Raw genomic sequence first — 24,723 nt, forward strand, 5'->3', positions numbered from 1 at the left:
GTGAGTGCCTTGTCAAGGGCTGGGGAGGGTGGAGTGAGGAAATGGAGTGTCAGAACAGAGGCGAGACCTGCAACCCAAACTGCTCTGTACACCACAGCTTGAGCTCGAGAACAACTCAGCTCAGTCCAGATGCCTGTATCTACTAACCGAGGAAGCTACAAACGGATCCCCAGAACAACAACTGCCCCCAAACAGTCCATAAAACCTCTACCTGGCTAAAAATGCCGGCCATCAGCTCACATTCCCTGCCTGTCTACTTTCTTCCTTTTGGGCTGGTCCTGCTTTTTGTTTCCAATTGAAAAATAATAGTGACTAATCTAGGAGCGGCCGTGCAAGTCAGGCAGATAAACACAACAAATTGGCAAGGCCACAATTTATTGATTTCTAAATGAATTAGCTCACTTCCCAGCAACAAATTCAGTTCGAAGCTGGTAGTAGAAAATAAAGCAAAAACTATCACTCTGGGCGTCCTTCCTACTAGGTTTTTGTTATGAGGCAGAGAGTAATCACCAGTAGCCTGTTGCTGCTTTTTACCCTAATCAATGCAATTAATAATTATCCCCTTCCCTGCTCTGCTGGAACTTAAGGCAGGATCTTCATTATTATTCAAGGCTCAACCTGAGGATGGTGATCGATGTTCTTTTACCTCAGGGAAGAAAGTTCTCAAAGCGAAATGTTTGTAGTCAAGGAAGGGTACAGTTCCAAAACTATCAACCACATCCAATTTATCCATCTGCAGCTCGGCAAACCCTGCAATACAGAATCCCAAGAGCAGCATTTTAACTCCACAAACAATGGATAAGGTCTTCTGCTGTTTTGTCTAACACAGAGCATGACCTTGGTTTTCATTAAAGAAAAAAAAAATAGACAATTACTCGGTTGGCTGCAGAGAAGAACTGAAATGATACACAAAGCCAGGCCCAGGCCCTGCTGTTGGGCTGTCGCCTGTTATACAAACTGCCCTCACTATGCGGCACTCCCCACGTAAGGGCAAGGATCTAAACGAAAGGGACGTGGGATCTCAGAGCCTACCATCACGTATCTCCTTCCGGAGTTCACTCTCCAGCAGCTCCAGCTGTTGGCTCTGCTTTCTACTCAGCTCCTTCGATTTGTGCCTGGTCACCACCACAGCCACTAAGGAGACAGAAGAGATGCTGTGTCAGGTTGGCATAGTAACACAGAAATGCCAACGAGGCAAGGAAACAGGGATGGAAGGAGGGTTAAGAGTAGGAAAAAGCCGGGAAGAACTCCATTTTAGGGTTGGAGGGTGTGGCTGGGCATCAGAGCACTGGCCTAGCATGTCCCCAGCCCTGGTTCTACCTCCAGTACCACAAAAACAAAAGGAAAAACAAGAGCTGGATTTTTATTAAGGGGACATTTCCATAAAATGTCATTCTAAAGAGGAAGGTGTTAAAGGTAACAGAAAAGGGGGGGGGGAACCCCACTCACTCCTCTTAAAGTGAAAATGAAATCAAATAACCTTCACTTGTAACCAAAGATCCCAACTGGCTGGAAAGTAATGAAACAAGCTAAGTTTCCCTATAGCCACTGGCCATTTATACCGTTCCATTCTTTCCCAACATCTCTCAACATCTCTGGAGAAATAAGGCAGAGCCGCAGATGCAGAAGGAAAGCACAGGTCCATCCTGGCTACAGGAGCCTAACTCGCATAGTTCAAAAAGGGTGATATAAGGCAAGTCTGACCGCCTCCTGGGTCCACATCATTACTCTGGACCATGCAATCTAGGTGGTCAATGGAATGAACCCTGGAGCTTGGGTTTATAGCTCCACTGTCATTTCATTTACTACCTGTGTGACCCTGAGCAAATCCCTTAGCATCTCTGTGCTTGCCTGCCTTACCCACAAGAGCTGAGATGCAGAGTAGATTACAAGCAGTAAATCAAGAAATAGCATCGACCCGAAGAGCTAACAATTGCCAACTCTTCTATTATCCCAGGAGGATCTCATCTTCGAACAGATATTACACAGAAGGGGTTGGGGGAATGGCTTGGTCAGTACACTGTATGCCATGCAAGTGTGAGGGTCTGAGAACCCATGTAAAGCCAGACACCCACAGCAAGATGGGTGACAGGAACTGGGGGCTCCTCAGAAGCCCCAAGGCCAGCCACCCTGCCGTAGGCAGTGATAAACAAGCAGCTCTGTCAGCATTACCAAGTTGTCCTCTGCCAGCTACATGTGTGCTATGGTATTTGGGCATCCCTCCTTACACACACACACACACACACACACACACACAGAGAGAGAGAGAGAGAGAGAGAGACAGAGAGAGACAGAGAGAGACAGAGAGAGAGGGAAAGAGAGGGAAAGAGAGGGAGAGAGAGAGAGAAGGAATGGCTACCAGTAAGTACAAACAATGTTTGTTCAACACAACCACAAAGAATTCCTTCCAAGACTTTCCTATCACCTCCATGGTGCTTACTCTAATCAGGACTGTGCATTTCAGTAAAGCCCAAACTCATCCAGCCAGAGAATCCCTTTCCCAGGAATACCATTTGGGACCTTGACTCTCCAGGAAGCTACTTTGAACAACCCTGGCTCGGCATGTGAAGGCAGCTGGTGCAGTCACACAGCAGGGTGGGTTTCCTGGTTCTGTTGGTGGCAGGCTTAGGCTGAGTGTGCTTGGTGTTTTCACCAATAGCATGGCCAGAAGGGCTAGGGTATGCTTACTGTAGTTGCTGGTGACTCACGTGTCCCTAAAATGAGTCAGGATGGGGTGGTTTTTGAGAGATTCTGCAAATTAAAGGACAACAATTGACCTCTACAAAGCCAGAAAGAGCTTTCTAGAAACTGCAAGTCACAAAGTGGACATAACTATCTGGCAAGGCTGAGAGATCTGAGCATGTTTAACATCGGTAGATGCTCAAAGCGCAGCTCGGCATTCATGCAGGCAATCTTCCCCATCGAAGCCCACGTCAGCCAGGACTTTATTAAAATGTCAAGCCAAACTTTAGATCGCAGATACATGACAGAGGTAGACAACTCGAGGAGAGCATAAAAAAAAATACCTGAAATAATCACTGACAAGGCAAAATAGGATTTCTGAAAACCAAATTCATTTCACCAAACCAGTCAATCGCACATGGTGTGAACTATCTAAGGAAAGCACCAGCCCTTAATTCCTCTCTTAATCCAGACACTGGCCCAGCCATCAACATTGTATCCAATGCTCAATAAAAACAAAAGAAAACTGTGCTGGAAACAAATGAGTAAGCAAGGGGGGAGGAGACACTGGCCCTTGCTACCACGACCCTACAGTGTCAGAAAGACACCACCAGTATTTAGTCAACAAACATGAAATGCCACATCGTTTGATAAAGAAGAAACGGAATAAAAAGGTCACAAACAAAATGGCTGGGGGCACCAGCTGTAGAGAGATAGATGGGTGGAACCCTATGAGGTGGTAGGCACTAAGGTGAAGACCCAGGGAATACATACACACATTGTCTTCAAGGACTAGCGGTGCGGTGTCAAAGCTCTAACAACTGATGCTAGGTACTGGGATCCAACAGTTTAGACAGTTCACAATTTTCAATAAATACTTCAAATGCATTACCTACATTTTAAATGTCAACTTCTTCAGTTAAAAGCAAAAACAAAACAAAACAAAAAAAAAAAAAAAACTTGCCATAGGACCCAATAAAAACGTATTGGTAGGCCAGATTCATCCAGTGGTGGGCAGTATGGCAGCTCCATCCCCACAGGAATCACGGCATGTTGGAATGGGTAACGCACACGCTTTGCAAAACCTGACAGTCTCAGGAAAAGCAGGACATGGGAGATGGTGCTCGGTGGACTGAGGAGGCAGGATGAGATGACCAAGCCCTGGGGGTTCCCAAATGGACCGGTTTCTAAAATGGTTCCAAGGACTTCAGGAGCCAGCTGGACATTTCTCAAACACACGGTGCCATCTTGTAAGCCGGCTCTTTGTTAATGACGCACCCTAAGTACTCTTCAGAAAGATCTCAACATGCGCTTTTTATTCCTTTCCCCAAGTTTTGAGTTGGGCTTTTCATCCATGAATAGTTAATGAAAACAAAAAGCTCCTAAAAGCTGAAGATCTGCCTGCCTGCTGAGAAGCCTCGGGGAATAACTTCTCGGACAAAACGAAACAGGGCACTTACCAACAATGACAATGGCCAGCAAGACAGGAAGTGCGATCAGAAAATACCACGTGGAAGGCACAGATTCCTGTTCCACATAGAGTTCCAGGTTCCCCAGCTTGACCTGATGGGACAGACCACAACGTTAACCCCAAAGGAGCAGCGCACCATGGGCATGTGCAGTGTCGCAGCTCTGGACAGTCCCCCAACAGACAGAAGCGGTGGGATGGGGGGCATCTGTCGGTGTGTCAGCCTGGATCTGTAGGTTTTAAATGCTGCCCTAGTTGTCCTGAGGCTTGGCCAGTGCAGAGGTAGGCTAACACAGCGGCAGAAGCTGGCCTTTCTGGGCTGGGGACTCCATTTTTCTGTCTGACACCTGGTGCTTCTAGGCAGGAAAGTTTTAAATGCTACTTTCTTAGAGAAAATCAGTTTTGTAAGGCTAATCAAACGATCCTTGGGGGGCCTTCTCCACCCTCTGCCTTTTTTTTTGTGTGTGTGGGGAGGAGCCAGGGGGCTAAGAAAAACTTAGAAAACCTCTGCACCCAGGTTCTTTTTTTCACCGTGCTAAGGCAGCTGCAACTCCATGGAACCCTGGCTGCCCCCGCCCCATGGATTCACCAAGAAAAATGATTGAGGTGATACTAGCTCTCGGTGGCCCAGCTTTTCTCTCCTTGTAGGGTTTTTGTTAGTCTTCACCCTGACTCATGCTGCCGCCTCTGAAGTGGGATGTGGACAGGGCCTACGGGTAGGCTGTAGTAAGGACCAAAGATCTCCATCCTATAGGATGTCCGCTCACTCCATCCATATACTCATCATCTCTCTGGCAGCTGCCAAGCATCAAACACCAAGGCCCTGGCAACGCCTCAAAGCTCCCAATCATCCCTGGCCTTCCCTGTGAACTCTGACCCCTGAGAATGCACTTCTCTCTCTAGCCACGCTGACCCACCAGTGCAGATCAGAGCTAGCCAGCAGGTTTCGGCCTCGGGACCCTGGGATCCTGTACTTCCCTCCGTCCAGTCTGCCCATGGCCCCTTCTCTTCCTCCCTGAGGCCCTTGCTCCAACATCACCTTCCAGGTATGTTTTTCCACAATCAGGTGGAAAGGTAGCACTCGCTAGCCCAATCCCCTCCCCACCCCCCCCCCCTGCACTCACTGTCTTTCCTAAAGGTTGCCCTTCACTGCACATCCTCCCTAGGAAGCTCCAGGAAGGCAGCTGTTTCTGTCTGCTTTCTGCGCCATTGGGTTCAAATCCCGGCACAGGCACTTGGGAGCTGTGCTGCAAACTGATGCACACTCCCCTAGTATGGAAGGTGGGCCCTTGTGGGATCAGTTGCTGCTCATTTTGTAATGACTACTACCTCTTTTACCAAAATAAAAAACCAAACAAAGGGAAGGTCAGAGAAGTCAAACTCCTTACCTAAGGCCATGCAGCTGTTAAGCAACACAGCTCATTTTTGCCTCTCACTATGACACGCTCTTTCTTGTCTTTATCCACGTATTATTATTTTAACCACAAAGCAAAATGTTGTCCTTTTTTCTTTTTGTAATGCTGGAGCCTTGCGCACCACAGGCAAGCGCTTGACCCCTGAGCCATGGCCCGTCTTACAGAGTCTATGTTTTACATAGACTTGGCAGAGTCTACCCGACTGGAGAGAGTAAACAACTCTCTGTGTGCTTTTCCCTTCTCAGAGTCCTCAGTCACATCTAGGGAAAGATGAATTGCTTGCAGGAAAGGGAGGATATGGTGGAAGGGACCACTTGCAAACCATAGGTTATTTGATTGCTGACAGAGTTTAGTGCCACCCTGCCTGTGCCTGAGAGGCTTCTATTTGGGGTCTCTGCTAAGACATATCACCTCTGCATTTAGAGAAAGAATGACAGCTCAGGCACCAGTGGGTCCGAGGATTCTGCCCGCAGATGCTATGGTCTAAAGTCCAGCCAGCACAAAAGCTCTCAAGGCTCATTAGGATTATAGACAATGGTGTGTTCAAGGCCTTGACATTCATACAAGCACACGGGAGAGCCTGCCTGCTTTTCTGGTAGGATTATGCTCAGACTTGCAGTATCCACTTTACTTATCTCCTATTATAAGAGAAAAATCTAAAGATCTATGAAAGATTCCATTCTGACCTGGGAGTTAGGAGGGGAAATCACCAGGACTCAGGTAAAGACAACAGGTGGGACTTCCAGAAGACTTACACGAACTTTCTTAGAGGAGGTAGCGATGCTGTTTGCATTCTTGATGCTTTTGATCTTGCAAAGGATGGTCGTGAGATCCTGGTTTCTAGTAATATTTTCAAAACTGCAATTAAATTGTTTGTTTTCCCCATGGAAGAGAGTAATGTCAATGTCATCCTTGGAAATGTTGAAATTGTCATTTTCTTTCTGCAGTGAACATGAGGGGGATGAGAGGCTCAGAGCACACAGGGAAACCGCATACCCCTTTCCAGCCTCGGGCTGGGAAGAGCCCACGTGGGAAAAAGGAAGAAACATACTTGAATTTTTACTTCCAATTCTGTGTCGATCTCAGATTCCACTCTGTACCCTGTGAATCTGGGGTCCTCAAGGTATTGCAGGGCTCCACAGTCCAGGTAGGCATCTTGGACCCTTAGCTTCACCACAACATTTGTACGCACCTTGGAGCTCTTTAAGTTGGGAGCTGGAAACCTGCAGAAAGTTGCTGTGCAATATTCAGAGACCTAGAAAGAGGAAAGAGCCCGTTAGGCACCGAAGGACCACAGCTCTAAGTGCTAGGTGACCTGAGGAACCAAACATCCGGGAACTTCTTCTGATTTTTCCCTCTGTAAAACCAGGCTAGCAACACCGTGACTTCTTTATGGGGTTAAATGAACCCTCAGTGAAATGGGCTGAGGTGAAAACTCATTCAGTTATATGTGGGCTCTGGTGAATGTGATTCTATCTGCAAGAGTACTTAGGGTCTGACAGGCATGCAGTACACACTCCACACATGCTAGCATACTCAACACACAGTCATCGCTATTACTGGCATTCAGAAAAGCCGTCAGGTGGCATCCTGGAGGGTTTGTGAAGAGAAGCAGGATGGACAGAGAAAGGAACACTTGGGCTCAGAGCACTAAGGTGGCTGAGTCCTGGAAACTTTATGAAGAGAACTGAGAGCCAAGGCCAGCCGCTAACTTGCTTGTACGCGGGTTGAGTCACTGATAAAAGAGCCTCCGCAGAGGATCAGCAAATGCCCTAAGTGGAGGAAGTTCTAGCAGACGCTCCCTGTAAGCAGAAGTTCCTGCCCGCAAGGAGGAAGCAGCTTTTCAGGCATAACAGATAAAATAGCGTAAAACAAAAGCCAAAGGACAGTAGGTTCCTTAAGGAATGAGCATAGACACAGGAACAGAGGTAGAAAGCCTGGCCCAACTTATGAACAGGCTTATTTACAAAGAAAACCCATAAATACACCACGCTTTCAAGGGTACAAAGAGACAGGCGGGGAGACCTTGCAGGTAATGGAAGGAGAGGTTGGCAGGTGTGTCGGGGGCGTGGCTCGGTGGCAGAGGGCTTCCCTAGTATGCTTGGGGCCCTGGGTTTGAGCCTTAGCTCTGTGAGATCAAGAGGAAGAGAAGGAGAGCAGTATGGGGAAGGCACCAACACTTCCTGCAAGAATGTCAGGTGGGAGAACCGTCTCCTCCCTTCGGTTTCTCTAAGTTTGGAGTTACAGTGAGTGGACAGAGGGCAAGATGGTACATGTTCACCATCCCTTATCTCAACACTTTTCTAAATGCCAGCCCTCCTCTCTGCCTTAGCTCTTCTGAGATAGGATGGCAAGCCACTGGGCCACAGCCACCATTTCCTCAGTAGCCCCGGCATCAGCCTGCTGGCTTTTCTTTTTACCAACTTCCTAAAAAGGACGAGCAACAGGGCCACTCCAGCTCCATAGTCCCAAGACCCCGCCTGTTCGTACAGGACCAACCCCTGCTTTTGAACAACCTCTCAGCCACCTTCCCTGGTCATCCCATTTTCTTTGGCCCCTGGCAGTTAGGCAGCTGGCAGAGTCTAGGCATCCTTTCTTGGTCCTTGATGCTCTCTCTTCTACTGTTGTTCCCATCTCCTCTTCAACAATAATGTTGAAATGGCTTGCCTCACCGTCACCAGTCCACTAGAGCCACCCTGCAGACAGCAGTCCAGTGGAGAGCTCCACGGCAGCCTGGTGATGTCTCAGCCACGCCTGAACATCTCTGCATGACGCATCCTTTCTGAGTTGCTGTCGCCAAACAATCCTATTCACCACTGATAAAACGATACCCATACTCATATCGCTTCATGCCAAAGGACCAGGGGCAATGGGGAGCTATTGCAGGATAAAGTGATGCTATTTAGTTTGATTCTCTCGCGCACATCCCTGTGTGGTTCTCGGCCATTCCACATTGCCTGCCCAAACACAGCCTCTAGGTTCCAAGAAAGCAAATAGGACTGGTTGTTCAGCCAAGAGTTGGTGAGGAACCTGTCTTCTGTGCCTGCAGTCACCCCCTGCTTCCTCCCTGTCTGCCCCGCCCTGCCCATAGTACTCCATTTGCTGTCTCAACTCCATCCACTGGTATTTTCAGTGGGAAACACATCACGCCTGCTGGGACTGGACTCGTGGGCTTTCTTGTCTGGAAGGAATCAGAGGGCCTAGCACTTACCATCACTTGCTCTGCTCCTTCAGTTTCAGTGAAGGTCCGCCATCTACCCTTTGTTCTTGCAGGCAGCAAGATGTTTTGCTTGCAGTCGGCACTCAATAAATGGGACGTGCTTTGGGAAAGAGAACATGTCTCCAAGTCTACTGGCTCAGGCTGGGCCTCGGGTCAAGGGCCACAACACAACTGAATGTGCTCCCACCACGGGGAATTGGCCAGAGTCAAACACTGTGAGGCTGGGAACTGGCTAGAAGTGTGTCAGAAAGTGGATGTGTGTAGAAAGATGGATTGATGTGCCTCCGCTTTCTACGCCTGCACACACACTGGCTGCAAATGGGACAAAGTTTTCAGCACCCTCAGCACTGCTGGCCTTGGCAAGAAGCAGCCCAGAAAAGTAGGAAGGGAAGGGAGGAACAATCACGAAGCACCTACAAACGACAGCACACCTAGAGGCACCAAGGTGCAGCTGCGGCCCCTCACCCCCTTCTCACAGCGCCCTGGCTTCAACCTTAGGCTCCTGCGAGAGTCTCAAGGCTCTTCTCAGAGAGCTGAGCCCTGGCAGGGACCAGACACTTCCTACAGGCTGCCTCTGCTTTGGGGTCATGGGAGGGGGCAAGAGACAATGGGACCCAAGAGACAGTGACAAGAGAATTTGTTCCTTTTGCAAGCCACCGCCTCCCCCTGTTGGACCACCACCTGCTCTCCACGGATTCTGTACATCACACCTCAGCCATCCACAAAGACTTTCACACGTGTGCGAAACATCATCTCGTTAAAATGACATGCCACACATCTCACACAGGGAGAACGTGACCTTATCATATGAAATTCATTTCCGGTTCCTCTGTGTGGCAACCCCAATTAACTCCAAGAATGAAGTCTTTCTGTCGCAGGACAGACAATGCACATCATGAATGCACAGAAGTTTGTAATGCCAAAGTCACAGACATGAAATATATCCCCTCCATACATGGCAGTTTAGTGAACGGAAAACAAAATTATGAGTGAAAATAATTCTTGCACTTACATTTATGTTTCCCTTTAGCTCATGTGAAATGATCAGGCTGTCAATGACGTCAAAATTCCTGCCCATGATGGTTATATTTTGCCCACCACTGCAAGAAATGAAAGGACAATAAGAAGCCATAGGCAATTCATACTTAACAAAACTATTAAGTGATTCACGATTAATGTTAGGCTGGAAGACAATTAACTAATTTCAATTTCAAATGCTAAGCAATTTTAGAAGTCTTTAAATGGTGCTGGGTACAGACCCATACATATAAAAATGCAGGTCAAAGCCTATTTTAATTCTGGGAAAATGCCCAAATTCTTGAATAGAATTTGAGCTTTTTTGCGCTATTTCGCCACATATAACCAGATCATCCGCTACACCTTAAAAGCATTTCATGGAACAAAATTTCATTTGATTACTGTTTAATCTATCTGAAGATGATCCGCTCTAACAATTTTCATGATCAAACTTCCAGCCTACCAATTATATTTTATTTAGTGAGATGGGGAACATGTCGGACAAGGTAAAATGGTAAGTGACATTAGAAGTTTGAATCCTTGTTTGAGATACAGTGTCTCAGTGTAAGGGGAGGGGACATAAATCTCACCAAAACCCACACTGTGTGGGTTCACCTATTCACAGTGTCACCAGATGGCATTTAAGTGGCCACTGTCCACAGCTCTGGCCATTCTCATAGGTCACCAGACAGGAACCCCAGCGTGTCAGATCCAGCACCGGCAGAAACCCGATGATATTCAGGAAATAGACAAAAGCAGGCTGATACATGCAGAGCAGAGAGAGCAGAGAGACACAAGGTAGCCCTACGACCTGCCTCAATCACCGGAAAAGCATATTCTCCTGATTTCAGTGTTAGAAGTTCAAGGACAAGGAGTAGCTGAGGCTCAGCACAGCCGTGCTAGGACACCAGTGGCACAGGGAGGAAGCAGATGCTGAGGTGGAAGCCATCAGAGAGCTGGGCAGAGCCGTCAGAGAGCTGGGCAGAGCCATCGTTTGAACTGTGTCTATGCCTCCATTTACCCCTGCCAAAGGGGTTGTTCTCTAGGGGGTTCTGTGAGAGTTAACCAGGTCAGTAGATATGCCATGGGTATGTGGTAAGGGCCACATCTGGTCTTTTTTTTTTTTTTTATAATAGGGCATATTTGGTCTTGCTCTCAGAGTAGAGGGTTGCATGCAAGAGCCTTGCTTTTGAAACCCCCATCTTTCCTATTCCACCCCAATAGGCTGCAAAGCTTTCGTGGAGAAACTCCTGGCCCCCGGCTGCTCAGAGGCTGTAGGTAGGGAGAAGATGGGGATGGTATTAGGGATTGAACTGGGCCTCACACAGGCTACACAGTATTTTACCACTAAGCTACATCTCTTGACCGGAGATAAGGCCGTTCGTTGGGGTGGACCCTGATCTTATAGGACTGACAGTGTTCTGAAAAGGACTAGGGCACAGCCTTAGATGGAGGGTGAGAAAGATGGCTGCCTGCAAACAGAGCAGAGATGCGGCCTTGAAGGGGCTAACCTTCCTCACGTCTTAGAGACCCTCGGCTCCATGACGCGAAGGAAATCGCCTATGCTGTTTAAGCTGCCCTGTCTGAGCTCTGTATTATCGAAGTTTACTAAACCAACAGCAAACAGCCACCTCCAGCACTCATCTTAAGATGAGGGATTTTTTTTTCTTTTTCCTTCTCATTTTTCCCCCCTCAATGCTCTGTCAGAGGTTACATCTTGAGAGTACTTGGAAAATTAACTTCACGCCATGTTGAGATGAAGAAAATCTCTTTGGGGTTCGTCTCTGGAAGTCTGGATGTGAATTAAATTTGAGTAGGGAGAGACTTTTTTCCCCATTAATATATTGGATCTATCTGAAAGATTCTTTTGGAATTTGTAACTCTCAAGGAGGATCTTTGAAATGTGGAGGCTACTTGCAGACCCCATTTTTTCCCCCAAAGCATTCAAAAACAGCTGACTACAAAAGTCTGAAGATGAAAGCTATGAGACAGAGAGAGAGAGTCCAACTCCATGTGCAAGAGAGGCTCTTGGTACAGAAGGGCACACAGGCAGCCTGGGCTAGGAACAGTCACTGCGGTTGAATTAAACATGCGAGTTTCCTGGTAGCCATAGGGAAATGAAAACAGGCTATGTCTACAGTGCTCACTCCACTTAAGTGGCTTAAGTGACAACACAGCAACCAGCTTGTCAGATGGCGAGCATTTTCCCAGGAGTAACTTCTAGGAGGAACACCGAGAGGAAAACTTAGGTGTGGCTACCATGGCTGGGGTGGATCTGTGTGATGCTCATGATCTTCTATACCTGACCCCCTCCTCGGGAAGAAGAGAAGCCCTTTGTGGGTCCAGGCAGTACCTGATCCAGGTGGTGGCAGGAACTATCAGGGAACAGTGTGGCAGAGCAATGTAGGACAAAGCCCCCGCAGAAGAGCAGGTCCCACCGTCAAACTGAATGCAAACGCCTTTCATTTCTTTCCGGCTTGATGGAAGCGAGAATTTCATGTGTGTGTCATTTAGCACGTGGCTAACCCGGATCCTAGAAAGGGGTCAGAAAAGGAACTCTCATATGACACAGACACTTAGCACAGTTGATTGCTTAAGGTGACCTATGAATTTCACTCGAGGATGACCCTGAATTAGCAGAACAGTTGCAAGCAGCTGCAAAATCAACATCTGCAATAATCCAGTCTCAGGCTTTTTTTGTGCATGTCTATCTTTGATCTGCATTCCCTTTGGAAGTGGGAAATGAGGAAGTATTACCTTTGCTCTCAGAAGTCCTAATGGGCCAGGGCAAGGATGGCATTGTGCTAAGTTAAGGAACCGCGGTTAACTTTGTGGGGCATCATGGTACTACTCTTGTTGGACATACACTGAAGGATCCATGAAGTGATATGGTGTCAGGATTCGCTTTTAAGACTTTCTAGCCACTATGCCCTCTGTCCCCATGAAAAAACAAATAGAAGGAAAAGATACAACAAATTGGGAGAGCATCCACAACTTTCAAGTTTGTAAAGAAGTGTATTTATGAGCTTCTTTCTTTTGTATGTGCTAACATTTCCGTAATAAGCCTTTTTTCTAAAGTAGTTTCAGTCAAGCACTGGGAAGGTAAAATCCCAGACAGACCTGGCAGCTCTGCCCTTCCAAGAGCAGAGAGCCTGCTGCAGGAACCCCAAAGTCTCAGAATCAATGTGCATGGGGCCAACGACACTCAGGACTTGGGATTGATGCCCCTCAACAGTCAAAGCAAAGCTGTCCATGATACTCCCTCTGTGCCCTGCAGTGACTCTTGTGTCCACATTCAGACCAAGTTGTGTTTACCACCTGCTCAGCCTAATGATGCTACAGGACAATCTGTTATTTTACTACTGGAAGGGTATTGTGTGTGTGATTGTTAACCCCAATGCCGTGACTACACTTTTGGAGAAAGCAAATTTGAAAGACACTGGAGTCAGTTTGTTTGTTCCCTGCCCCGGATATATTAAGGCTTCTATTTATTTAAAGCAAAGATCTAGGAAGTTCATCCCCTATTTGTTTATAAATTTTGGAAGGCAAAAGGTAGGAATGGAGATCATTCCACTACTACATTTCTCTCTCTCTCTCTCTCTCTCTCTCTCTCTCTCTCTCTCTCTCTCTCTCTCTCTCTCTCTCCCCCTAAAAGTAGTCATTCACTTAAAAAGTCCATGTTAAAAGAGTTTGGGATCACCATGGGCTCAGGTATAAGACTGACTGGATTGTTACGTGCACTGCCTATGAACTTGGGTTCACCATGCAGATGTGGTTAGTGGAATGCTATACACAGAAAGGTCTCTTAGTCATTTAATTTAATAACTGTGGCATCTCACGATGCATTCAGAATGGAAATGAGACCATAAAGAGCCAGAAACAGGGTAATGCTCCAAAAATGACTCCTTTTGCATTGAGGTGAATGCCTTTCATTGAGTGCACAGGTGTTTAACGTCATAGACTGTGCCACATAAAATGAAAGATTTTTTGCAATAAGGTATTTAGCCAGGATGAATGGCACACATAAGATACCTAAGTTGCATAGATACAGGCTTTAATGTGTGTTGATTCCCTCTGGTACAGAGGAAAGCCAGTGATGGACACCTTTCCGCATCAATATCATGGGTATCCCAGATTTACTGCAGTAACAGCATGTGATGTGCAGCCCGTGAATTAAAACAGAGAGTTCACTAAATAAGCATGGCAGATTAGAGTGCTGTACAAATTTGTTTTGGTAGTTAAAAACCAAAACATCACGCTTCAGCGGATTGTCTTAAATGCATCTCCATGATGAAAATAAGCTCAATATTATGGTTCATGTAGATTGCAACATTTTTTTAACTTTAAATTGGCCCAAACTTATAAAAGTTAATAAGCAGAAAACTAAAGTTATCTGTCATGGTGTTACTATTACATAGTGCTAGTATTTCCCCCCCTGGGGAAGGTGTAATAATTCTCCAAAGGATATTAATGAAAAACTGAATACTTTTTCATTGTTGAGATTAAAAGAAATCAGATATGTTTATCTTTAAGGGGTACATTCACCTGGTATTTATTTGGGATTTTTTAAAACTACTAATATATGCCCCAGTAATTTAATTATCTGAAGTGAAAACCAAGGCAGTCAAGAGAAGAAAGCATTTCTACGTCCATTTTCTTCTTATATTGAGAGTGGTTCCATGAAACTCTCCATCAATTTCCATCCATATTTGTAAGGCAGTTCCTTCCTATATATAATTGACTTTGTTTTGAAAATCAGTCAAGGCTCCCACTGCCAATACCCTGAAGTTGCTGTAGGTTAAGATTTGCCAGAGGGAGAAGTGACACAGGGCAGGGTTTCCCACCTGAACTTCAAATGAATAGTTAAAAATGCATGCCTTATTATAATTATCATTTGATTACAGAAAGCTCCAAAGCCTCCTGACATTGCTTTGGCATAGGTTTTAACTGTACCAAAGATCGATTATTGGCGTATCGACTCACACATCCTTGTCACACGTGCTGGTTCCTCTCAGGATCATGGTGATATTCGACGCTTGGGTGAAGTTTGCCCCAGTAACTATCACGTTACTTTTGCCTAAGGTCGATATTTTCTGTGGCTCAATGGTCTTAATGTAGAAGACCTATCGGAAGTAAAGATTAAAACAGCAGATCAAAGCTACGGAGTGGCACTGTCCCCCTACTTCCCCCCCCCCAAATCATCTGTTGATGCGCTGCAATTCGAAGAACTCACTAGGAAATCCCATTCTGCAAGCACAAGCAGTGTTTAATGAAATCAGTGAATTCAAGGAAGAGGGCTGCAGGTTCGTGTCTCTCAACATATGACAGCATGAGGTCAAACCAATTAGTCTTTGTCTCATAGGACAGTTGAAGAGCCCAGGCATTCTATCTGAGGAGTGAGCTGTCACTCAAGTTGAGGAAGAGCTCCCTGCCTTCCCCTGTCCTGAGGCTCATGATCCTTGAGTGAAGTACAGAGAGGGTTAAGGCGCTTTCCCAAGGAGGCCAGCCAGCCCCAGACTCATCATTCAGTTGATACAAATGCCAATCCAGACCAATTTAATTCCCTATAAAGGAGTTTCTATTTGCTGTTTGTTTCAATTAGACTGTTCCGATGGGGTGGTGGTGGTGGTGGTGGTGGTGGTGGTGTCTGTCTTAAGAAATCTACTGGTTGAGCCACTCCGTATTAAAAAGTTAGAAGCCTAAACCATTGTGAACAACCATGTGATCTCTGTGACTGGCAGTTACCATACCCTGTGTGGCCCACTCTCTTGCTCTCTCTGGCCGATACTGGAGACCGAGTGCCACACAGACACCTAATATCTACCGTCCCTCTCATTCAGGCCTATGTCTCCTTCACGCCTTTTGCAAAGTCTCACTAATTTCCCCTACAAACCCAGAGATGGCAGGAATCATTTGCTCTTAAAGATTTGTTTTCATTTCTATGCATGAGGCCAGAAGAGCCTGTTGGGCTGCCTGGAGCCACCGTTACAGGTTGTTGGGAGACACCTGACACCGTTGCAGAGAACTGAACTCCCATCCTTTGGAAGAGCAAGAAGAACTCTTAACCACTGAGCCATCCCTTCCAGCCTCCGTGTTCCATTTTCCAGACCGAACAATCCAGAGGCCTCACACATCTCTCCTTTAAATCTTTCATCCTGCACACATCTCTCCTTTAAATGCTACCATCTTTCATCCTGATCACTTGCTGTTCTATTACAGGTCCTCCCCGGTCCAAGATTCCAGCCAATATAAAGGAGCAGATCTTAGCATGGTCACACTCTTAGCATTTGAAAGTGACCTGACCTGAAAGTCTAGAGAAGAATCATGTCACACCGGGCCAAAGAACAAATGTTGAGAGCAGCCATTTGCAGCCTAAAGTCTGTCTGGAAGACCCTGAGTCACTGGTCTAGGTCTGTGATGATTAGCACCTGCATGACCCCCTGCTGGGCCTGCTGCTGTGAAGTCTAAAGCCCCTTGGAGCAGCTCTGCTGGCTGCACTGAGCATTCCCACTGAAACATCTCACCTGCTCCCTTGGCAAAGGCAGGTGCTGAGTATGGCTGAATAGGCACCGCTCCTTATCACTATGGATTGATTTTGCAGATTATGGTAAATCCATCATTAATGTCACCACATTGGTGATGATGTAATGTGACAGGGAATTGATTTCCCTGGCAGACTTTATTTTAATCACCTTAAAAGGACCTTAGCCCTGTACTTATTGAGTCACTAAGAGCCTGAAAGGGTCACTTCAATTATTCTGTTATACTTGACTGCATTTTATGGGGGGGGGGAATTATCTGCTGGAGTGGTACTTGGGATGGGGGGATTAGCAACGACTTCAAGATAAATCCCTTACAAATGTCAAGTGTGTGTTGTATAAGGAGGCTTACTGTGTAGCTTTGTAGGTGACAGCCAAATGATCAACTACTTACTATAGAGTCCTAAGGATGGTGCAAGGTGAGGGTAGACATGAAGAATGTGAGGACTAGATCAAGGGCTAGCCAACTGCAGCCTAGGGTTCAAATCCTATCTGCTGTTTTTGGATGTCCCATGGGGGAAAAAATGTCAAAAGAAGAAAATCTCAAACACATAACGAGCGCACGAAGTTCACATGTCATATCCAGAAGTTGTGTACGATTCTCCAGCTGCTTCTACCATAACTGAATAGCTACAGCGGAAACTACTTAGCCTGCACAGCCTAAAACACACATTGCTTGGTTCTTTGTAGACCGGTGATTCTCAGTCTGTGAGTCGCAACCCTGTTGGGGGCTGAGTGACTCACAGGCATTGTGTAAGACCATTTACATCACTATTCATAATAGTAGCAGAATTACACTTATGAAGTAACAATGAAAATAACTTTCTGGCTGGGGGTCACCACAACATGAGTAACTGCACCAAAGGGTGCAGTATTAAGGATGTCTGAGGACCACTGCTGTGGAGACAATTTATAACCCCTGCTCTACAGCGGACCACTGTCTTCGTAGAGATACAAGATGTGTGCGTGTGTTTAATGGTTTTAAACTTTGTGCGTGAATGCATGTGCGTATGTGTGTGCGTGCACGCATGCATGCCGGTGTGTTCGAGTGTTACAAGGTCAGAAAGCTACCTCCTTGGTTGTCAGTCCCCACCTTCCACCCTCGCTTGCTGCTGCATATACTTCTAAGGACTCTCCTGACTCCGCCTCCCAGTTCACATGGGGAGTGCTGGAATTCCAGGTAAATGCCCCTGCGTGCAACTTTTCATGGGCTCTGGGGATATGAACTCAGGTCCTCGTGCTTACACTCCATGCGCTTTACCCACTGAGCTATGATCCCAGCTCATAACTTTCTTCCATCATAAACACTACATGTACATCCAAATCAGCTCTTTTTCCCGGTGTCTCTTGTACTTATACTGTGGTTGTTTGCCGAAGCAAAACTGGGAAACATGCTGAGGGCATGCTGCTTTTGAGTTTGTAGTAGAAGATAAAGAGCCTTGTGGAGGACAGTTGCATTCTGCTCTTTTAATGGCTCTAGAAATATCAGAGGATGAAGTCTTCTAAACTTCTTATTTCCTCTTGAGTAGATACAACCCTCCTACATCAAAAGGATTTCATTTGAAAACTGTTATTGTTTAGAGAATGTTTCCATTGGTCACTTAGGACTGAGTCCAGGCCTGGCCTGTCTTGTGGAAACAGATGTTCACGGTGTGTTTCCAAAAAGGGTCAGATTAGCTCATTTGTTTGCCTGGAGAACTTTTCTTAATCTTAGTTAGAAGGCTAAGAAGCTACCAAGATAACCCCAGCCCTCAGATAATGAAAATACATAAGACAGTGTTGCTGTTTTTAAATTTAAGATAGAGAAGCTATAAGCTATACTTCATGGCTGCAACAGTTCATAGATTTTATACACACACACACACACACACACACACACACACACACACACACACGTGGATAACTTTAAAAAATACAATGAACACAAAAGGGCCAAGAACAACCTTTCCCACAGTTTTCACCCTCAGCACTTTAGATCTGATTTTGCACTTTAATTCACAACCTGGTATAATGTAGCCACCACTCAAGCTCACCCAGAAGGCTTAGTTGAAAACCATAATTGGGCTGGATACAGCCAGGACATCTCTTCCTCCATCCTATATCCAAGGCTTCCAGACATCAAATCAAGACACAGTTGATTGTAAGCGCCACAGCCTAGCATCCTTTACCAATTAACCTCAGAAAGGCCCATTTCCTGTTCCATTTTACAGACAGGGGCTATTTTTAAGTGATGGTACATTTTAAATTATTTCATAAAAAATAAGCTCGGGTTTCTCGTTGTTTCCTAATAAGAAAGTTCATTGGAAACTACTTAATTAGGCGGCTTGTAGAATACCTGCTCATTTTTATTTCTCAAAAGCTAAGTTGTTGGAAAGTGTATAATCTGTCCCCAACAGTTCTCTTTAAAAACATCTGAGGATGAACTCTCATGGCACAGGCACCTCGTACGAAGTCTGACACCAACACAGCTAAAAATTACCATGACACTAGTGGAGAAATTATCACTATTGGTGAAAGACTCTTGGAAAGAGGTGCATTAGGAAGGTGCAGTTTATTAAGAACAAACTGTACTCTATTAATCTTTTAGGGGGAAAAATCTGAATATAATGGAGTTCTCTATTGGTCTGGACCTGAATCAACACTTGATAAAACATCCCTCAGATTCTCACTCATGAAATTAGTTCAAACAGGACTGGATGAAAAGTCACATGGATTCAAAATCTGCAGGAAATCTGAAGTCAAAGGACATAAGAGAGATGAAAGGTAATACAACTAATTAAAGGAAAGTGTCCTGTTGGGCCCAATGGGTGAGTACTTGGTTTAGATTTATTTAACATCTCCACTAATGGCTGAGAAGAGGGTGGATGTAACATATTAATAATATGTATAAAGAGAGCAGAGTGATGGCCAGCAGTAGAGACGGGAAAGAGTAAAAGGGAATGAGATATGGAAAGAAAAGAACAGACTACAATTCCATCAAAGAATAATGGGAGAGTTCAATGAACAAGATGATGTATTTGATGCTCAGTCCCCCAAGCAAATGCCCCTTCATAGCAGGCACAGCACAGGCTCCAGAAAACTTGGGATGTAGCTTCTAGTAGGTTCTGGGAACTGCCAAAGGTTAGCAAGGCCTCGGGATGTAGATGGGGAAACTTTCAGAGTACCTGTGTATGATCAAGACTTGATTGATTCTGTGACCTGCGCACCAACTCCTCAGGTTAGGCTGACCCAGCCCAGAGTGGAGCAACCAAGGCCATTTCTAAGTTACTCTTGGCCACTGAACCTGAATGTAACCACAAAGAAGTGGCCTGAGTGCCCAGAGTGCTGAAACCAGAGAGGACAGTGCTTAACCCTGCTTCTAACAAACCCTCTGCCAAGACTCAGCCTGACCCTGGGTTTCTTCTTGATCCAGTCTCCTCGGGCCGCCCTGGCCCATTGGGGCCTTTTTTGTTCTGCTTGTCTTGAAGAAGATGCCTGACCTTCCCGGGGCTCATGCTTTCTCTTAGACCTCACCCTGAGATGCCCTTCTCCTCCGTCTTCCACAAGAATAAGCTCCCTTTTAGGCTGGGCCACAGATAGGACAGAGTGTGACAGTCTAACCCTGAGAGAAAACTGCACTATCTGTGAGGGTTTCCTCCCTTCTAGAGAGGCTCTTAGTGTCAACATTACGTGGGTGGTTTAACACTTGGCTATAGTTGGGCCGTATAAGAGGGCAGTGGTTAAAATTGCAAACTCTGGGTTCAGACTTCTTATCCACATTTTGGTTTTGAGGCAAAATGTCTCTGTCTGTGAAACATGGTATTGTGAAGCTTAAATGAACAGACACTGAATCCAGGACACAGAAAGGGCCCGGTGAAGAGTAGATGTCACTACTCTACTTAGCCTAGTCTGGCATTCTTTCTAATCTCTTTTCCTGTTATGCATATTCAACTCTTTGATGATAAAGAATCTCACTTCCTCACTCCAAAACATCCTAAGTTTGACAGTGCAAGTTTCTTGTGGGTCAATGTTGGTCCTGCCAACAAACACTCTCTAATAAAGAGCTGAACGGCCAATAGTGAGGAAGGAGGTGTAGGTGGGACTTCCGGGCAGGGAGGGGGTTTGGATGAGGGATGTAGACCAGGAGGGAGGAAAGAAGAAAGAAAAGGAGACACCACGGAGCTGTCAGGGGCCAGACAGACAGACAGACAAGGAAGATGCAGGAAAGTAGGAAAAAAGCCCTGAGGTAAATGTAGATGAGTAGAAACAGGTTAAATTAAGTTAAAAGAGCTAGTAAGACAAGCCTAAGCTAAGGCCCAGCATCCATAATGAATCATAAGTCTCTGTGTCTTTATTTGGGAGCGGGTTGGCAGGCCCCCCCCCCACCTCCACAAAAAAAATTTCAACTACACTACATAGTGCGTTCCTAGTCTACATAGTGACAGCCAGAGCTACGTGATGAGACCCTGTCTGGAATAAATCAACAACCAACCAACCCCAAACCAAACCAAAACCAAAACAAAAAGAAACCATGACCAAAAATCATCTATGTCACACCATAGATCATCAGAGCCTTCTCTGCCAGCAGGAGGGGCAGCTGCATCTGCCCTCAGCAGGTGAGGGCACCAGACAAAAGATGCTTAGGAAATGAAAGCAAAGGTGGCCACCCAGCCAGGTAACAGAACCAACAGTCATATGGCTTTAGGAGAGACAGTGATTAGGATTGGCCTTTATGGAAGATAGCCATCCTCATTCTAGGCCAGATGAGATGGGCTTTCCTTCCCTACTGAGCTCATGCTTTTCCCTGGTTCAGTCCCCTGACAAATGAGACTCCTGTTTCTGGGTCAGGATGCCCAGGATCAAGACAGTCCTAGGAGAATGTGAGGACAACTGTCCTGGGTTTGAACCAGGAAATCTTCAGCTATGAGTACCACATTCTCAGATGATCAAACACATGCATTAAAATAGATGGAGTGAATAGCTCTTTATTGCTGCTAAAGAAGCAAGACAAAACCCACAAAGGGCTTTACCTCCCAACACATACACTCACTTACCCTTCTATGTGATTGCTTGTTTCCTACTTCTTCTGTGTAGACAAACTGAATTAATGAGGATTTCTTGAATTTTCTGGCTATAACCACACCTTTAGGTATGGCGGTTACTTCGCATAGTCTATTCACTCTTCTATCTTATTTTGTCTAGCTGTTTCTTGACCCTCTAAGGTGAGCTAAAGTGTCATTTCCATCAATCAATCTGTCCATCAAAGACCTAACAAACCATGTTGATTGTGTTTGACCACCAGGCATTGGGCTTAGAAAAACAGCAGGATGAAGACTTTCTGTACTTCAGGTTCTGCCCTATATTAATACGTATATATACATGCATATATCTATGTATGCACATTACACATGCATGTGTACATCTATTTATACATGTAGATATTTAAATCTTGTATTGTTCTGTGTGTTGGCATGGATAGAATTTTTAGGACTGATGGCCAGAGAGGGACTTGACTCTCATTTATTTGTGTCCTGCACGTGCTGTCCCTGTAATGCAGCATGACAGCACCTAACAGATGCCCCATAACTTCGTGCTGGAATCACTGACTCCAGCTCAGCCTCTCAGCGGCTCAGATGGTGTCTGCTCCCTTCCCAGTGCCCGGTACACAGGAAGCATTTGATGCCTAGGTGATGTGAGCAGACTCGGTGGCTTCTCTGCTCGAACAGTTGGGTTCACCATGCAAAGCTGACATGGGAACCAGCAGTGCAGACCAGAAAGTTTCACATTGGCATGCTGGTGAAAGACAGCAGTGTTTCACAGAGCACAGGAAATCTCTCCTGTGCCAAGCAGCAAATCATTCCCTAACAACCAAACCTGAGATTCTGTTCTGAGTCACAGATCTAAAGTAAATGTTTCGGCATCAATCAACTCTCTTCCTTCAAACTTAGAAGGGCAATCCAAAGAGAAGCACAGAAGGCAAACCAGGCGCTGGACTGTTTTCAGACTCACCCTTCTCTCTTGGTGACCCTACTTTTAAAACCACAGATTCACAGTTTAGAAGGTACACGAAGGTACCATACAGGAAGTCAAGATGCTGTGACTACATCATCCTTCTCTCTGTAAGACCTTTGCAAAAGCCACTGCCTGGACGGCTCTTCTTGCTACAAACAAGAACTCAGCTGAATTTCCAGATAATTGCATTGCATGGCACCCCGTTAATATGCACACTCTATGTTTTCATGCGTCCATAAAAATAAATGTAATTTCAAAAACTAATCTCCCAAAGGGTACATCTAGACAATTCTATTTACATAAAATTCCTGAAATGACAAAACTACAGATATGGAGTACGCATGAGTGGCTTGAGGCACCAGAGCCGGTGGGTGGAAGGCAGGAGGCGGTGGGTGGGGCTAGAAAAGGGCCTGGGAGTCTTGTGGTGATGAGCACTCTAAACCCTGACTTTTAGAATCATTAGCAGGGCTGAGATCGTCAGCTATCTCTTGCAGGGTTGGTACTACCAGAGGAAACTGAGTACAAGTTTTGTGTATTGTTTTCTTATAAGACAACCCTTAAAGAGATGAAAGACGCTAGAGCGTCAATACTTCCTGATTTCAAAACATACTAAAAAATTGTAAGAATCGGGCAATATGGTACTGGCATGAAGACAGACACACAAAGCAATGTAAGAGGAAAGGACCGGCAGAAATAAAGCCTCACACACAAGCCCAAATGATGGTCAGGGAGGGTGTTCTAACCACTGAACCAGGGAAAGGATGCCCAAGAGATGGTGCTGGAAAAATTGAACACCCACATACAAAAGGATGAGTGGACCTCACCTTACTGCATAGACAACATGGACTCAAGGACTGGCCGAGGTGTGCACAAATGAGTTAAAACCCCAAGAAGAAGTGATGGCGTGTGAAAACTATCCTAGCATTAGTTTTTGGCAGTAAGTTCTTGTGCCTGACCCCCAAAGCACAAGAAACAAGAAAAAAAAGAGATACATTGGACTTCACTGAAATAAAAATTCTATGTATTAAAGAATACAGTGAGGCCAGCTATGTAACTTAATGTAGAGTGCTTGAGTAGTAATGTGTGAAGCTTTGGGTTTGAGATCCAGCAAAACACACAAACACAAACACACACACACACACACACACACACACACAGAGAGAGAGAGAGAGAGAGAGAGAGAGAGAGAGAGAGAGAGAGAGAGAGAGAGAGAGAGAGAGGTGCGCAACAGGGTTGAAAGGTAACCTAGAGAAAAGGAGAAAGGGCTAAAACATAAATAGTTCTTATGTCCAGTGGACAAAAAATAAGTTAACCAATCAAAACAATGGAAAAGGAGTTTAGCAGAAGACATCAACTAGCAACTAGCAAGCAAAGGAAAAAGGTGTAGGAGTCACACATCACAAAAAGAAGAAAGTTAAAGTCTCTTAAGATCACACCTCACACCTGTGAGTTTGGTGATGACCAAACCAAACAAAAAAGGTAGAGTGTTAGCAAGAATTTGAGCGCTATTAATGGACACTGCAACTGGCAAAACCTCCATGGAAAACAGCATGGTGGTTCTTAAAAAAAAAAAAAAAATGCAGCATGACCCAAGAGCCTCAACTTTTTGGTATTGAACAAAAGATTTAAACACAGCGGCTCTAAGAGGCAGTCATTCGCCTGTGTTTTTTAACAGTACTCGTCATATTACCTAAATTGTAGAAGCAAACCAAGAGCCCATGGGTAGGAGAAAGTATAAATAAAATGTGCTGTATATATATATTGGACTTTTATCCACTCTTATAAAGGAAAGAAAGGCCAATCCATGCTTCATCGTGGATGAGCCTTGAGGGTGAAGTAGGCCAGTCACAAAAGGCAAACCTACATGAGGGGCCTACATATGTCTTACAGGCACAAGAGACAAAAGGGGTTCCAGGAGGGGGAAGAGTTGTTGAATGAGTATCGAGTTTCTGTACTCTGGTGATGGGCTGTACAAGAAGTATGAAGGAATACTTACACTACAGAATTGTACACTAAAAATAGCAAAGATGGTAAACTTCATGGACTGTGTCGTTTACCAAAATTGAAAACGACCACCAGCAAGTGTAATTAAGAGAAAAAAAGCTTCTATGTTCTCCATCCAAGCTCCTGCCACTGTGCCTTAGTTTTCACAAACCACTGACAACAGAGAAGCAGCCCATCACCTAATTAAGCCTCAGAGACTCACAGGCCAGAGATATCGGCACGCCAAGGTTCTGGAATGCTTTAATTAACTGCATAATCCATTTGGATTCACAGGCCTGTTACTTAATTCACCTAAAGTTACTATCAACTTTTCAGTAATGATTAAAAATGTGCTACTTATTTATATTGACACTTGACCTTAAGTAGCCGCAAATGGCTAAGTCAGGG

At 45.4% G+C, this 24,723-nt stretch overlaps 1 protein-coding gene across 2 annotated transcripts in view; it reads right to left on the reverse strand.

The window, feature by feature from the left end:
- Plxnc1 (plexin C1) overlaps window positions 1–24,723 on the reverse strand; it is a 144,163-nt gene that overhangs the window by 42,150 nt on the left and 77,290 nt on the right. For both annotated transcript variants that reach the window (XM_051206264.1, XM_051206265.1), the window contains exons 10-17: window positions 14,786–14,925; window positions 12,156–12,335; window positions 9,798–9,885; window positions 6,617–6,820; window positions 6,321–6,506; window positions 4,143–4,245; window positions 1,033–1,134; window positions 647–750 (exon numbers count right to left, since the gene is read on the reverse strand). In XM_051206264.1, the coding sequence (XP_051062221.1) occupies window positions 647–750; window positions 1,033–1,134; window positions 4,143–4,245; window positions 6,321–6,506; window positions 6,617–6,820; window positions 9,798–9,885; window positions 12,156–12,335; window positions 14,786–14,925 (1,107 nt within the window). The remainder of the gene's footprint in view (window positions 1–646; window positions 751–1,032; window positions 1,135–4,142; window positions 4,246–6,320; window positions 6,507–6,616; window positions 6,821–9,797; window positions 9,886–12,155; window positions 12,336–14,785; window positions 14,926–24,723) is intronic.

The sequence above is a fragment of the Phodopus roborovskii genome, unplaced genomic scaffold, assembly GCF_943737965.1.
Source record: "Phodopus roborovskii unplaced genomic scaffold, PHOROB, whole genome shotgun sequence".
Classification (NCBI taxonomy): Eukaryota; Metazoa; Chordata; class Mammalia; order Rodentia; family Cricetidae; genus Phodopus; species Phodopus roborovskii.